This window comes from Hypanus sabinus (assembly GCF_030144855.1).
Source record: "Hypanus sabinus isolate sHypSab1 chromosome 24 unlocalized genomic scaffold, sHypSab1.hap1 SUPER_24_unloc_5, whole genome shotgun sequence".
Classification (NCBI taxonomy): domain Eukaryota; kingdom Metazoa; phylum Chordata; class Chondrichthyes; order Myliobatiformes; family Dasyatidae; genus Hypanus; species Hypanus sabinus.
This window is the reverse complement of record NW_026778948.1, coordinates 1,301,087-1,317,835: the sequence shown is the minus strand read 5'-3', so window position 1 is coordinate 1,317,835 and position 16,749 is coordinate 1,301,087. Positions and strand designations below refer to the sequence as shown.

General features: G+C 51.3%; 1 protein-coding gene across 1 annotated transcript in view; it reads right to left on the bottom strand.

Moving 5' to 3' along the window:
• Nucleotides 1–5,643: 5,643 nt before the first annotated feature.
• Nucleotides 5,644–16,749, bottom strand: part of LOC132385523 (beta-2-glycoprotein 1-like) — a gene marked incomplete at its 3' end in the record, with an annotated part of 45,333 nt that continues 34,227 nt past the window's right edge. The window contains exons 6-7 of the mRNA XM_059957647.1: nucleotides 6,251–6,430; nucleotides 5,644–5,841 (exon numbers count right to left, since the gene is read on the bottom strand). Of these exons, the coding sequence (XP_059813630.1) occupies nucleotides 5,644–5,841; nucleotides 6,251–6,430 (378 nt within the window). The remainder of the gene's footprint in view (nucleotides 5,842–6,250; nucleotides 6,431–16,749) is intronic.

Here is a 16,749-nt window from a genome sequence, read left to right as displayed (position 1 = left end):
GATGGACATTGGGTATGGGGAATGGAGGGGGATGGACATTGGGTATGGGGAATGGAGGGGGATGGACATTGTGTACGGGGAATGGAGGGAGATGGACATTGTGTTCGGGGAATGGAGGGAGATGGACATTGTGTACTGGGAATGGAGGGGGATGGACATTGTGTACGGAGAATGGAGGGAGATGGACATTGTGTACGGGGAACGGAGGGAGATGGACATTGTATACAGTGAATGGAGGGAGATGGACATTGTGTACGGGGAACGGAGGGAGATGGACACTGTGTACGGGGAATGGAGGGAGATGGATATTGTGTACGGGGAATGGAGGGAGATGGACACTGTGTACGGAGAATGGAGGGAGATGGACATTGTGTACGGGGAATCGAGGGAGATGGACACTGTGTACGGGGAATGGAGGGAGATGGATATTGTGTACGGGGAATGGAGGGAGATGGACACTGTGTACGGAGAACGGAGGGAGATGGACATTGTGAACGGGGAACGGAGGGTGGTGGACATTGTGTACTGGGAATGGAGGGAGATGGACATTGTGAACGGGGAACGGAGGGTGATGGACATTGTGTACTGGGAATGGAGGGAGATGGTCATTGTGTACTGGGAATGGAGGGAGATGGACATTGTGTATTGGGAACGGAGGGAGATGGACATTGTGTACTGGGAATGGAGGGAGATGGACATTGTGTACTGGGAATGGAGGGAGATGGACATTGTGTACTGGGAACGGAGGGAGATGGACATTGTGTACGGGGAACGGAGGGAGATGGACATTGTGAACGGGGAACGGAGGGTGATGGACATTGTGTATGGGGAATGGAGGGAGATGGACATTGTGTATGGGGAACGGAGGGAGATGGACATTGTGTACGGGGAATGGAGGGAGATGGACATTGTGTACGGGGAACGGAGGGTGATGGACATTGTGTATGGGGAATGGGGGCAGATGGACATTGTGTACGGGGAATGGGGGGAGATGGACATTGTGTACGGGGAACGGAGGGAGATGGACATTGTGTACGGGGAATGGGGGGAGATGGAGATTGTGTACGGGGAATGGGGGGAGATGGACATTGTGTATGGGGAACGGAGGGAGATGGACATTGTGTACGGGGAATGGAGGGAGATGGACATTGTGTACGGGGAACGGAGGGTGATGGACATTGTGTATGGGGAATGGAGGGAGATGGACATTGTGTACGGGGAACGGAGGGTGATGGACATTGTGTATGGGGAATGGAGGGAGATGGACATTGTGTATGGGAAACGGAGGGAGATGGACATTGTGTACGGGGAATGGAGGGAGATGGACATTGTGTACGGGGAACGGAGGGTGATGGACATTGTGTATGGGGACTGGAGGGAGATGGACATTGTGTATGGGGAACGGAGGGAGATGGACATTGTGTATGGGGAATGGGGGGAGATGGACATTGTGTACGGGGAATGGGGGGAGATGGACATTGTGTACGGGGAACGGAGGGAGATGGACATTGTGTACGGGGAATGGGGGGAGATGGAGATTGTGTACGGGGAATGGGGGGAGATGGACATTGTGTACGGGGAATGGAGGGTGACGGACATTGTGTACGGGGAACGGAGGGTGATGGACTTTGTGTACGGGGAATGGGGGGAGATGGACATTGTGTACTGGGAATGGAGGGAGATGGACATTGTGTACGGGGAATCGAGGGAGATGGACACTGTGTACGGGGAATGGAGGGAGATGGATATTGTGTACGGGGAATGGAGGGAGATGGACACTGTGTACGGAGAACGGAAGGTGATGGACATTGTGAACGGGGAATGGAGGGTGATGGACATTGTGTACTGGGAATGGAGGGAGATGGACATTGTGTACTGGGAATGGAGGGAGATGGACATTGTGTACTGGGAACGGAGGGAGATGGACATTGTGTACTGGGAATGGAGGGAGATGGACATTGTGTACTGGGAACGGAGGGAGATGGACATTGTGTACTGGGAACGGAGGGAGATGGACATTGTGTACGGGGAACGAAGGGAGATGGACATTGTGAACGGGGAACGGAGGGTGATGGACATTGTGTATGGGGAATGGAGGGAGATGGACATTGTGTATGGGGAACGGAGGGAGATGGACATTGTGTACGGGGAATGGAGGGAGATGGACATTGTGTATGGGGAACGGAGGGTGATGGACATTGTGTATGGGGAATGGAGGGAAATGGACATTGTGTATGGGGAACGGAGTGAGATGGACATTGTGTATGGGGAATGGGGGGAGATGGACATTGTGTACGGGGAATGGGGGGAGATGGACATTGTGTACGGGGAATGGAGGGAGATGGACACTGTGTACGGAGAATGGAGGGAGATGGACATTGTGTACGGGGAATGGAGGGAGATGGACATTGTGTACGGGGAATGGAGGGGGATGGACATTGTGTACGGGGAATGGAGGGGGATGGACATTGGGTATGGGGAATGGAGGGGGATGGACATTGTGTACGGGGAATGGAGGGAGATGGACATTGTGTACGGGGAACGGAGGGAGATGGACATTGTATACAGTGAATGGAGGGAGATGGACATTGTGTACTGGGAATGGAGGGGGATGGACATTGTGTACGGGGAATGGAGGGAGATGGACATTGTGTACGGGGAACGGAGGGAGATGGACATTGTATACAGTGAATGGAGGGAGATGGACATTGTGTACGGGGAACGGAGGGCGATGGATATTGTGTACGGAGAATGGAGGGAGATGGACATTGTGTACGGGGAATGGAGGGAGATGGATATTGTGTACGGGGAATGGAGGGAGATGGACACTGTGTACGGGGAATGGAGGGAGATGGACACTGTGTACGGAGAATGGAGGGAGATGGACACTGTGTACGGAGAATGGAGGGAGATGGACACTGTGTACGGGGAATGGAGGGAGATGGACATTGTGTACGGGGAACGGAGGGAGATGGACACTGTGTACGGAGAATGGAGGGAGATGGACACTGTGTACGGAGAATGGAGGGAGATGGACACTGTGTACTGGGAATGGAGGGAGATGGACATTGTGTTTGGGGAACGGAGGGAGATGGACATTGTGTACTGGGAATGGAGGGACATGGACACTGTGTACGGGGAATGGTGGTAATGGACACTGTGCACGGGGAATGGAGGGTGATGGACATTGTGTACTGGGAATGGAGGGAGATGGACATTGTGTACGGGGAATGGAGGGAGATGGACATTGTGTACGGGGAACGGAGGGTGATGGAAATTGTGTACTGGGAATGGAGGGAGATGGACATTGTGTCCGGAGAATGGAGGGAGATGGACACTGTGTACGGGGAATGGAGGGAGATGGATACTGTGTACGGGGAATGGAGGGAGATGGACATTGTGTATGGGGAACGGAGGGAGATGGACATTGTGTACTGGGAATGGAGGGAGATGGACATTGTGTACTGGGAATGGAGGGAGATGGACATTGTGTTTGGGGAACGGAGGGTGATGGTTATTGTGTATGGATAATGGAGGGAGATGGATATTGTGTACGGGGAACGGAGGGTGATGGACATTGTGTACGGGGAATGGAGAGAGATGGATATTGTGTACGGGGAATGGAGGGGGATGGACATTGTGTACGGGGAATGGAGAGAGATGGACATTGTGTACGGGGAACGGAGGGAGATGGACACTGTGTACGGAGAATGGAGGGAGATGCACATTGTGTACGGGGAATGGAGGGAGATGGACATTGTGTATGGATAATGGAGGGAGAATAACATTTTACGGGGAATGGTGGGCAATAGACACCTACGGAGAATTGATTTAACTTTATTACATGTTTACATCTTCATATACATGATGAGTAAAAAATTTTATATTACGTCTCTGTCTAAATGTGCAATGTGTAGTTTATCATAATTTATAACAAATAGTATGTTCAACAGGACAGTCAATATAAGATAGAAATACAGTTGTATCAGCATGAGTTAATCAGTCTGATGGCCTGGTGGGATAAGCTGTCCCGGAGCCTGTCGGTCCTGGCTTTTATGCTGTGGTACCGTTTCCCGGATGGTAGCAGCTGGAACATTTTGTGGTTGGGGTGACTCAGGTCCCCAGTGATCCTTCGGGCCCTTTTTACACATCTGTCTTTGTCTGTATAGTGGGAAGTTCACATCTACAGATGCACTGGGTTGTCCGCACCACTCTGTGCAGAGTCCTGCGATTAAGGGAGACACAGTGCTCATACCCGGCAGTGATGCAGCCAGTCAGGATGCTCTGAATAGTGCCCCTATGGAAATTTCTTAGGATTTGGGAGCCTATACCAAACACTTCAACCGTCTGAGGTGAAGGAGGTGCTGTTGTGCCTTTTTCACCACACAGTTGGTATGTACAGACCATGTACGATCCTTGGTGATGTTTATGCTCGAATTGCTGGATGGGCAGAAGCCAAACTAAAGAGATGGAGGAAGGGGCTGTTGGCTCACAATAGAGAAAGCTTGGAGACAGTGCGAGAGGGAGGATAGGCAGGTGATAGAGAAGGGATGCGCTCAAATCAATGGCTTGAGATGTGTCTATTTTAATGCATCATGAACAAAGCGTAGAAATGTGTCTTTGCAACAGGGCCTGCTGCTACATCCCACACATGTAGTCCCAATGACTTCCAGCCCTGACATAAAACATCAGGACAAATTTTACAAATTTAGAGCGTGGATCTGTACTTGGAGCTATGATGTTGTGGCCATTACAGAGACTTGGATGGCTCAGGGGCAGGAATGGTTACTTCGAGTGCCAAGCTTTAGATGTTTCAGAAAGGACAGGGAGGGAGGCAAAAGAGGTGGGGGCATGGGACTGCTGATCAGAGATAGTGTCACGGCTGCAGAAAAGGAGGAAGTCATGGAGGGATTAAAACACAAAAATACAACTGCAGATGCTGTGGATCAAAGAATACATTCACAACGCTGGAAGAACACAGCAGGTCAGGCAGCATCCGTGAGAAAAGAGTAGCCAGCGTTTCGGGCCGAGACCCTTCATCAGGAATGGAGGGGAAGAGAGGGAATGCATCTTGGTTGGCATCTCCCTGGAGCAAGGGGTTTAGATGGATGGAGTTTGTTAGGTGAGTTCAGGGTGGTTTCCTGACACAATATGTAGATAAGCCCACAAGGGGAGAGGCTGTACATGATCTGGTTTTGGGAAATGAACCTGGTCAGGTGTCAGGTCTGAGTCAGAACTGAGAAAAATGGATGACTATGGGTAACCGTAGGTAATTTCTAAAGTAAGTACTTGTTCGGCAAAGGATTGTGGGCCGAAGGGCCTGTATTGTGCTGTAGCTTTTCTATGTTTCTATATTTCTAACATAAAGCAGTTCACCCACTCATTGATGACAATAGGGGCTAGCCTGTCTCCATTCCTCCTGTAGAATGGAGCAAGAGTGACATTGTATAAGGGGAACAAATGGAAATGGACTTTGTGTACGGGAACGGAGTAGTAGTGTAGAGAGAAGGGATTAAAATTGTGGGCTGAATGGCCTGGTCCTGTACTGTATTGGGAGTTATGCCATCTCACCCCAAAGAGAATCTCCCTCTCTCTCCCTCTTTGCCCTTTCATGGGGTAAATGGGTGGTGGGGCTGCTCTTACCTTGGTAACAGCTGGGGATGGCGAGTTGCCCTTCGGTACACACGGCCTGGGCCAGGAATGAGCAGCCACGGTCCACATCCTCGCAGAAGAAGTCGAGAGTTTCCCCATGGTGTAGCTTCCCGCCAGGAATCTCCGAATGCCAGACCCTCCGTCCCTGGTACAGCATCCGGTCCCGATGAGCAGGTATGCTGCAGGGTGCTGCGAGGGGGAGAGCGACCAGGAGAGAGGGAGACGGGGTGAGAGTAAGAAATTAGGGCAATAGAGAGGGGAGGGAAGGTGGTGGAGGAGAGAGGGGCATGAGAGAGGTAGGGAAGAGAGGAGGGAGAAGGTGCAGAGGGAGGTGGGTGGAGAGGTGGTAAAAGAAGAGGGGAGAGATGGAGGGGTTGGGACAAGGATGGAGGGAATGAGAGCGTGTTGAGTTGGTGGAGAGGGAGGAAACTGTAGTGGTGGGGGAGGGGGAGGCAGCCCTTTGATCTTGGGTGTAGGGGTCAGAGCTCCCTACACCCTCCTTCCGTCTCCGCAATCCCCCTCGCATGCCCCTCATCTCCATACCCTCCTTCTCCCTCCTCTTGTCCTCCACTTCCCACTTTCCCTCCCCTCCCCTCACCTTGGCAGGTGGGCAGCTGTGTCCACTCCCCTTGCAGGTCACAAGTCACCTTGTGCGACCCTACCATGCGGTAGCCTCTGCGGCAGAGGTAATAGACCCTGGTTCCGGCAGGGTACGAGTCTCTCTGTACAGCCACCAGGTGACTCTGCGGGATGTCTGGGGGTGGTTGGCAGGATATGGCTGGGGTGGGGAGGGGGTGCGGGGGAGTTGAGGTGGCAGGGAGGGGGAAGGGTGGAGGAAGGGGGGAGGGTGGAGGGAGGTGAAAGGTGGGATGGAGGGGAGGGGAGATGTGGGATGGAGAGGGTGGGGATACATGGGGTGGAGGGGAGGAGGGTTGAGAGGGTGGAGGGAGGGGGTTTGAGATGGTGGGAGGGAGAGGGTGGAGAAAGGGGGTGAGAGATGGGGAAAGGGGAGGGGAGACGGGGAGAAAGAAAGTAAGAGGGAGAGAGCGGTATGACGGGGTCGAGGGGAAGAGAGTTGAGTGGTGAGGGAAGAGGAGAGGGAGAGAGAGGGGAAGGGAGAAATGGGGAGAGAGGGAAAAAAGAGGGGTAAGAGGGCGGAGAGTGGGAGGTGGTAGGGGGAGAGAAGAGAGGAAGAGAGAGGGTGAGAGGGGTGAATAAGGGGTATCAGTAGATTGTCAGACTACCCTTGCCCTCCCCTACCCTTTCCCATTTTCTCCATCCCTTTTTCTCCCATCCCCTCCTTTCCCCCTCCTTCTCCCTCTCCTTTCCCCTTCCCCCTCTCCTTTCCCCATCTTTTCCCTTCCCCCTCTCCTTTCCCTTTCCCCCTCTCCTTTCTCCCTTCCCCTCTCCTTTCCTCCTTCTCTATTTTCCCCCATCCCCCTCTCCTTTCCCCCTTTCCTCTTCCAGCTAGTAGAATCCCCTTGAGGTTCTGTCCTTTACCCTATCATAGAAACAGGCCCTTTGGCCCATCTTGTCTGTGCTGAACCATTAAAAATGCCTTCTCCCATCGATCTGCACTGGGACCATGGCCATCCATACCCCTCCCATCCATGTACCTATCCAAACTTCTCTTAAACGTTGTGGTCAAGCTCGCATGCACCACTCGTGCTAGTGGCTCATTCCACAATCTCACAACCGGAAGGAGTTGCCCTTGATGTTGCATTTAAACTTTTCATCTTTTACCCTTAACACAACCTCAGTGGAAAAAGCCTGCTTGCATTTACCCTGTCTCTACTCCTCATAATTTTCTATACCTCTATCAAGTCTCCTGTCAATCTTCTACATTCCAGGGATAAAGTCCGAACCCCTATTCAATCTTTTCTTAGATCTTCCAGACTTGGCAACATCCTTGTAAATTTTCTTTGTACCCTCAACTTTGTCTTCATTTGGACAGGTGACCAAAACTGCACACAATACTCCAGATCTGGCCTCCCCAATGTCTTACACAGCCTCAGCATAACATCTCCTCTCCTGTACTCCATGATTTGATTTATGAAGGCTAATATGCAAAAACCAACCCTATCTACCAGTGATGCCACTTTCAATGAATTATGGACCTGTATTCCCAGATCCCGTTGTTCTACCTCACTCCTCAGTGCCCAGTGCCCTCCTCACTCCTCAGTGCCCTCCTCACTGTGTAAGACCTACTGAAATGCAACACCTCATGCTTGTCTGCGTTAAATTCCATCTGCACTTTTCAGCCCATTTTTCCCAGCTGGTCCAGATCCCTCCGGAAGCCATGACAGGCTTCCTCACTCTCCACTGCAGCCCAATCTTGATGTCATCTGCAAAATTGCTGATCCAATTAACCACAGTATCATCCAGATTGTTTATCATCTACATCAACAACAGACCCAGCACTGATCCCTACAGCATTCCTCCAGTCAGAGAGGCAACCATCCACTACCACTCTCTGGCTTCTCCCACAAAGCCAGTGTCTAATCCAGTTTACTATCTCATCCTGAACGCTGAGTGATTGAACCTTCTTGAACAACCTCCCATGTGGCACCTTTGCAGATGCCTTGCTAGAGGCAGTGTGGACAACATCCACTACTTTGCCTTCATCCATTTTCCTTTCTTTCAACTTTATTTACATCTTTCCTGTAGGTAGATGACCAAAACTGCACACAATACTCCAAATTAGACCTCGCCAATGTCTTATGTAACTTCAACATCACAGTCCATCTCCTGTACTCAATAATTTGATTTATTAAGGCCAATATTCCAAAAGCTATCTTTATGACCATATCTACCTGCAATGCCACTTTCAACAAATTATGGACCTATATTCCCAGATCCCATTGTTCTACCTCACTCCTCGGCGCCCTACTGTGTAAGACCTACCCTGGTTGGTCCTACTGAAATGCAACGCCTCACACCTCTCATGCGTTAAATTCCATCTGCCATTTTCCAGCTGGTGCAGACCCCTCCACAAACTCTGGAGGTCCTCCTCACTGTCCACTACAGCTGCAGTCTTGGTTTCATCCGCAATTTTGCTGATCCGGTTATCACCCAGATCCCCAGATTGCTGACAAACAACAACAGACCCAGCACCAACCCCTGTAGCACTTCACTAGCCACAGGCCTCCATCAGAGAGACAACCATCTATGACCACTCTCTGGCTTCTCCCACAAAGTCCAGTTTACTACCTCATCCTGAACGGCAGCAAAATCTGTACAGGGTCCATGAAGTTGATGCCACTTTGCCTCACTTTTACAAACTCTGTGCCCATCTCTGGAGTAAATTCAGATGCAAAAGCCCATTTAAGATCTCCCCCATCTCTTTTGGCTCCAAACTCGAATTACCATTCTGATCTTCCAGGAGACCAATGTTGTCCCTTGCAATCCTCTTGCTCTTAACATATCTGTAGAACCCTTTGGGATTCTCCTCCACCTAATTCACTTAGGCAGCCTCGTGCCTTCTTTTAGCCCTGATTTCTACCTTCAGTGTTCTCTTGCATTTTTTATACTCCTTAAGTGCCACATTTGTACCCACCTGCCATCGGGAAGGAGGTACAGGAGCCTGAAGGCACACAGTCAAAGACTCGGGAACGGCTTCTTCTGCTCTAACATCTGATTTCTGAATGGACATTGTACCCATGAACGCAGCCTCACTACTTCTTTTTACTTCTGTTTTTGCACTAATTACTTAACTATTTAATGTATAGAGTAATTCACTTATTTTTCTATGTTTAGCTTTCATATTCAGCTTTCACAATGGGTACCAGTAATATTAAACCTGCTTCATGCTGATACCTGATATCACCTCCTTTTCTTTTTATTAACCAGGGCCTCAATATCTTATGAAAACCAACGTTCCCTACACCTGTCATCTTTACCTTTTCTTGACAGGTACCTAGAAGCTTTGTAACCCCAAAATCCCAATCCCAATTGTTCCTTTCTCTTTATTGTTCTTTGTTCTTTTTATATGGGAGGCAGGGTTTAAGGGTCGGCACAACATTGTGGGCCGAATGGCCTGTACTGCGCAGTTTTGTTCTTAGTTCACACTTGCCAGATGCTTTCCCATATCATCAAAACCGATCTTTCTCCAATTCAGAATCTCAACTCGTGGCCTAGACTATCTTTTTCCATACTTACTTTACATCTAGTGTTCATAATGACATTAGTTTCCAAGTGCTCCCCTACACAAACCTCTATCACCTGCCCTGTCTTGTTCCCGAATAGCAGATCAAGTATCACACACTCTATCATTGGGACTTCAGGAAACTTTCCCGAACACAGTCGACAAACTCTGTCCCATCCAGTCCTTTTACAGTGCGGGATTGCCAGTCAGTGTGTGGTAAGTTAAAATCACCAACTATTAACAACCTTAGGTTTTTTAAAACAGTCTGCAATCTCTCTTGAAATCCCTAGGACTTGGGTGGGTGGTCTATAATATAGCCCCATTAATGTGGTCATACCTTCCTTATTTCTCAGTTCCACCTCCAATACCCCACTGGATGAGTTTTCCAGCCTGCCTTGACATCTTTCCTGACTAATAACATTAGCCCTTTTCCTTTAATTTTTCCTGCTCTGTCACATCTGAAACAATGGAACTGCCGTTCCTCCTGCATCTGAGTCTCACTAGTAGCTGCCACGTTCTAATCCCAGGAGCTCGTCTGCCTTTTCAACGATACTTCACTGCAAGATGCAGGAACAAGGGGATGTTCATGGGAAGTGTGAACCTTCATATCTGGGTTTGTAACAACCAACACCCTTCCTCCTGACTGACACTCCCCCCCCCCACCCACTTGCACCCCAATGAAGGGATCCTGAATCGAGGATCCCTCAAGCACCCTAATGGTGGGAAGGAAACTGAAATCACAGCCAAAGCAAACTAAAACCCCAGCAGGGATTAACTCCAGGGGAACTGGAGACTAATTCGGGAAGGGGAATATTCCATGGGGATCTGGGAGAAATTACTATTCAGGCGGGCATCGTCAGGTCATCAAAGCAATTAAAATAGAGAGAACAGTGTGGGACTTGAATCCAGTGGGAGTGTTGAAAAATATCAAGGAGGCAATGTTCACCTTGTCCCAAAATTTTGTTAGTCTTATCTGGGAGTACTATGTGTAATTCCCATCTCCAAATACCCCTGGGTCGGACCCACAATGGGAATATAGTGTGCAGTGTCTATCTCTGCACCCATGGCTCAGAAGGGCAGGAAACTGAAGAGGATGGCAGCAGTAATAGGAGACTCTGTAGTTAGGGGGACAGATAGGCGATTCTCTGGACACAAAAAGGAAACACGGATGGTAGTTTGCCTCCCAGGTGTCAGGATCTGTAATGTTTCTGAACGCATCGACAATATCCTGAAAAGGGAGGGTAACCAGCTGATGCACCATCAATAACTTTCTGAGATGTGAAGGCGAGATATCGGCTTTTATTAACTGGAAGAAGGAACAAGCAGTGAGTGACCACCATGCTACATCCTGGAGACTGAGAGGCCGGGCTCAGGCCTTGATCGCCTTTATACAGGGGTCTATGGGAGGAGCCACAGGAGCAGTCAGCAGAGGGGCGTGTCCAGACAGGTATATGTAGTTCACCACATTCACCCCCCCTTTGTTTTAAAAGAGAGTCCCCACGGGGCGAAGTTTTTTACAAGTATATTTACAGGTTAGGTCTATCAGGTGGTCGAATCTGTCGCTGCGATCTACGTAGCACCGGCTGTGATTGCACCGGAGACGGAGGTTGTGCTGGTTCCGGCCTAACCGGAGGTGTCAGCCCACTAGGCATCAGTGATCCCTCATGCGCGTACGAGATGCCTGGTATAGGAGTGTCGTGAGGAGTCTGTGTAGGGCTCGGTGTGCGCGGTGTCACCTCGGGTACAGGGTTCATAGTTACCGGGGAGTGTTCGGGGTAGTGGTCTGCTGCTCCTGCGGGTGCCAGGTCGCGGACGGAGACCGTGTCCTCCCACCCATCAGGTAGTACATGTAAGCATACTGGGGGTTCGCACGTAGAAGGTGAACCCTCTCGACCAGCGGGGAGTATTTATTGCTCCTCACATGTTTCCGGAGCAGCACTGGCCCTGGGGACGTCAGCCAAACTGGTAGGGTGGTCCCAGTGACAGACTTCCTGGGAAAAGAGAATAGGTGCTCGTGAGGAGTGGCATTGGTGGTCGTACATAACAGGGAGCAGATAGAGTGGAGTGCCTCAGGGAGGACCTCCTGCCATCGAGAGACTGGAAACCCTTTTGACTTAAGGGCTAAAAGTGTGGCCTTCCACACTGTGGCATTCTCCCTCTCCACCTGTCCATTTCCCTGGGGATTATAGCTTCTGGTCATAGTAGCAATGGCCCTAGCCAGCAGGTACTGGTGCAGCTCGTCATTCATAAAGGAGGACCCTCTATCACTGTGGATATAGCAGGGATATCCGAACAGTGAAGAGCTGGCGCAGGGATTTTATGACGGACGTGGCAGTGGTGTCGGGGCAGGGGATGGCAAAGGGGAACCGCGAGTACTTGTCGATAATGTTGAGAAAGTAGACATTGCGGTCGGTGGAGGGAAGGGGGCCCTTAAAGTCGACACTCAGTCGCTCAAAGGGGCGGGTGGCCTTGATAAGTTGCGCCTTTTCAGGATGGTAGAAGTGCAGTTTGCACTCAGCGCAGACTTGGCAGTCCCTGGTCATCGTCCTGAAGTCCTCAAGGGAGTATGGCAGGTTCCGGGTTTTCACGAAATGGTAAAATTGGGTGACCCCAGGGTGGCAAAGATGTGCATGGAGGGCGTATAGCTGGTCGAGCTGTACGCTCCCCGGGATAGGGCATCAGGGGGCTCATTGAGCCTTCCAGGCCGGTACAGGGTATCATAGTTGTAGGTGGAGAGTTCTATTTTCCACCACAAAATTTTATCATTTTTGATTTTGCCCCGCTGTTGGTTGCTGAACATGAACGCGACCAAGTGCTGGTCGGTCAGCAAGGTGAACCTTTTGCCAGCGAGATAGTGCCTCCAGTGCCTAACAGCCTCCACTATGGCCTGGGCTTCTTTCTCCACCGCGGAGTGCCAAATTTCAGGGCCTTGAAGGGTACGAGAAAAGAATGCTACTGGCCTGCCTGCCTGATTGAGGGTAGCAGCAAGTGTGAAATCGGAGGCGTCACTCTCTACTTGGAAGGGAATGGTCTCGTCCACCGCATGCATCGTTGCTTTGGCAATGTCCCCTTTAATGCAGCTGAAGGCCGCGCGGGCCTCAGCTGAGAGGGGAAATGTGGTGGACTTGATCAGGGGGCGGACCTTGTCTGCGTAATGGGGGACCCATTGGGCGTAATAGGAAAAGAAGCCCAGGCACCGTCTGAGGGCTTTGAGGGTGGTGGGAAGAGGGAGTTCTAACAGGGGGCACATACGGTCGGGATCAGGGCCAATGACCCCGTTCTTCACAATATACCCAAGGATAGCGAGTCGGGTGGTTCTGAACACACACTTGTCCCTATTATAAGTAAGGTTCAGGGCTTTGGCCACTTGGAAAAATCATTGGAGGTTGGCTTCATGATCCAGCCAGTCGTGACCGCAGATGGTGATATTATCCAGATAGGGAAATGTGGCCTTCAGTTGGCACTGGTCCACCATCCGGTCCATTTTCCTCTGGAAGACAGAGACACCATTTGTGACACCAAAGGGGACGCACAGGAAGTGATAGAGCCTGCCGCCCGCCTCGAAGGCGGTGTAGGGGCGGTCCTCCGGGCGGATGGGGAGCTGGTGATAAGCGGATTTCAGATCTATTGTCGAGTACACCTTGTACTGAGCTACCTGATTGACCATATCCGCGATGCGGGGTAGGGGGTACGCGTCAAGCTGTGTGAACCTATTGATGGTCTGGCTATAGTCCACGACCATCCTATTTTTCTGCCCGGTCCGAACAACAACCACCTGGGCCCTCCAAGGACTTGTGCTCGGCTCAATGATCCCCTCCCTGAGCAGCCGCTGCACCTCCGACTGAATGAAGGCCCTGTCCCCCGCGCTGTACCTCCTGCTTTTAGTTGCCACAGGTTTACAGTCGGGGTCAGGTTGGTGAACAGCGGTGGGGGAGGGATCTTGAGGGTGGAGATGCTGCAAGTGGTGTCAGTAGCGCAGCTGTTGGCCTGGTTCTGGATGGGATGTGTGTGTCCGTGTGTGTGTGTGGTCAGTAGCGGGGTATATGGCGAAGTCCCACAAAACTGAGGATTCCTGACAGTGAGTGGTGGGAGGGGCCCGTCATATGCCATAGTCACACTTTCGAGGTGGCTCTGGAAGTCCAGCCCCAATAGCACAGGGGCGCACAGTTGAGGCATGACCAGTAGCGCAAAGTCCCGATATTCTGTGCCTTGAACCACCAATGTCGCTACACAACCCACCCGGATGTCTGTGGAATACGACCCAGAAGCCAAGGTGACCTTCTGGCTTACCGGCCGTGTCACGAGTCCGCAGCGTTGCACCGTGTCCGGGTGAATGAAACTCTCAGTGCTGCCCATGTCAAACAGGCAGCTAGTCCTGCGCCCCTCCACCAGGATGTCCATCATTGACCTTGCAAGCTGGTGTGGGGCGCTTTGGTCGAGGGTTACAGAGGCCAGAGTTGAACTGCTGTCTTGGTGCCCGGTAAGCACTGGTGGGTAGGGGGCGGGGCATGTTGGTGCCGACAAAGATGGCCGCCCCCATCCGGGCATGCAAGATGGCGGCCCCCATGCCTCGCACGAGGCAGGCAGGCAAGATGATGACCAAGATGGCGGCCCCCATGCCTCGCACGAGGCAGGCAGGCAAGATGATGACCAAGATGGCGGCCCCCATGCCTCGCACGAGGCAGGCAGGCAAGATGATGACCAAGATGGCAGCCCCCATGCCTCACACACAGCGCTGCCCGACCCCGCTCGTGGTTCAGACTTACAGACCTTGGCGAAATGGCCCTCCTACCCGCAGCTGGAGCAGGTCGCTTCTCGGGCCGGGCAACGTTTTCGGGGGTGCTTTTCGAGTCCGCAGAAGTAACACTGCACAGACTTGCGACTGGCAGCAGCTGTGGTCGGTTTCGGGGAGTTCGTGGACTCGCGACTGGCAGCGGCGGGTGGCAGTGTCTGAGTTGTCCACGGAACCGGCGGGGGATTGCACGGCTGGACAGCGTCAGCGTTGTGCAGAGCAGCCTCCAGTGTGTTGGCCGTCTCGATCGCTGAGCGTAAGGTAAGGTCGGCATTTTCCAGCAGCTGCTGGCGCGCGTACACTGACCTGATACCCGTAAAGAAGGCGTCACTTACCAGGAGCTCCGCATGTTGTTCCGCTGTCAGTCGCCTGCAGTCGCAAGTTCGCACGAGTGTCTGTAGGGCTCGGAGAAACTCGGCGCTCGTCTCGTCGGGTCACTGTCGCCACGTCGCTAAGTGATGTCCTGCGTAGACGGTGTTCACCGGCCACAGGTACTGTTTTTTGAGGGCGTCCAGTGCCCCTTGGTAGGTCGGCAGGTCCCTGATAAGTGAGTAAACTTCCGGGGTGACCCTCGAGAGGAGAATTCTGTGCATAATAGCGGGCTCAGTCGCACGAACCTCCTCCAAGTACGATTGGAAGCATGCAAGCCAGAGTTCAAAGGCAAGAGCTGCTTCTGAGTGTTGAAGTTTAATTTTTCCAGACGTAAAATACTTTCCATGTTTTAAAACTTCCAGTCAATAAAATTGATGCATCATCAATAACTCTCTCTGAAAAGTGAGGCTTTTATTGACTGGAAGAAAGAACAAGCAGCAATTGACCACCATGCTACATCCTAGAGACTGAGAGGCCGGGCTCAGGCCCCAATTGCCTTTATACTGGGGTCTGTGGGAGGAGCCACGGGATCAGTCAGCAGGGGGCGTGTCCAGACAGGTATATGTAGTTCACCACACCAGCCAAAAGTCGTGGTACATATTGGTACCAATGACAGAGGTAGGAAAAGGGAGGAGGTCCTGAAAACAGACGACAGGGAGTTAGGACGGAAGCTGAGAAGCAGAACCTCAAAGGTAGTAATCTTGGGATTGATGCCTGTGTCACGTGACAGTGAGGATAGGAATCTAATGAGGTGGCGGATAAAAGAATTGGAGCGGGGGCAGGAATTTAGATTTCTGGATCACTGATACCTCTTCTGGGGCAGATGTTGCACTTCAGTCTGAGGGGGACCAATATCCTTGTGGGCAGGTTTGCTAGAGCTGTTGGGAGTGGTTTAAACTAATACGGCAGGGGAATGGGAATGGGAACCAGGATGATAGAGCTGAGGATGAGCCAGCAGATGATGGGTGTATCTTGAATGTAAGGAAGGACAAGCCCATGATTGGGTACAAATGCAGACAGAGCAACGAGTTCAGCTGTACCACAGAGGCAAAAGGGTGAAGAATGCAAGACTGAAGGAGCTGAAAGAGGTCATAATTAAGAGTTTAACATCAAAGGGTATACTTTGTATGGAAAGGACAGGCAGGAAGGCATAGACGATGGTGCGGCTCTGTGGGTAAGAGATGGAATTACATCTCTGTAAAGAGGTGACATAGGGTCAGAGAATGTTTAATCTTTGTGGGTGAAGTTAAGAAATTGGAAGGGTATAAAAATCATAGGTCTCCAAAATAAGGGTCTGAGATTGCAAAGGAAGCTGGAAATGGCACGCAATAAGGGTAACAGGGGACTTCAATGTTGCAAAGGGAATCAGGTTGGTGTTGGATCGCAAGAGAGGGAATTTGTTGAATGCCTGAGATGGCTTTCTAGAGCAGCTCGTGCTTGAGCCTTCTCGGGGAAAGGCCACCTTAGATTGGGTGTTGTGCAATAACACAGATATTATTTGTCAGCTTAACGTAAAGGAACCCCGAGGAGGCAGTGATCACAATCTGAGTGAATTCATACGGCAATTCGAGAGGGAGAAGCAGAACTCACATGTGTCAGTATCACAATCGAAGGAAAGGAATTACAGAGGCATGGGAGAGGAGCTTGCCCAGGTGAACTGGAGGGATGACAAAGCAGTGGACAGATACGTCCCACAGAAGAAGTCGTTCTCAAAAGGCAGGGGTGGGCAACCGTGGCTGACAAGGGAAGTTTAGGACTGCGTAAAAACTGAGGAAAGGGTAGCAAAAGT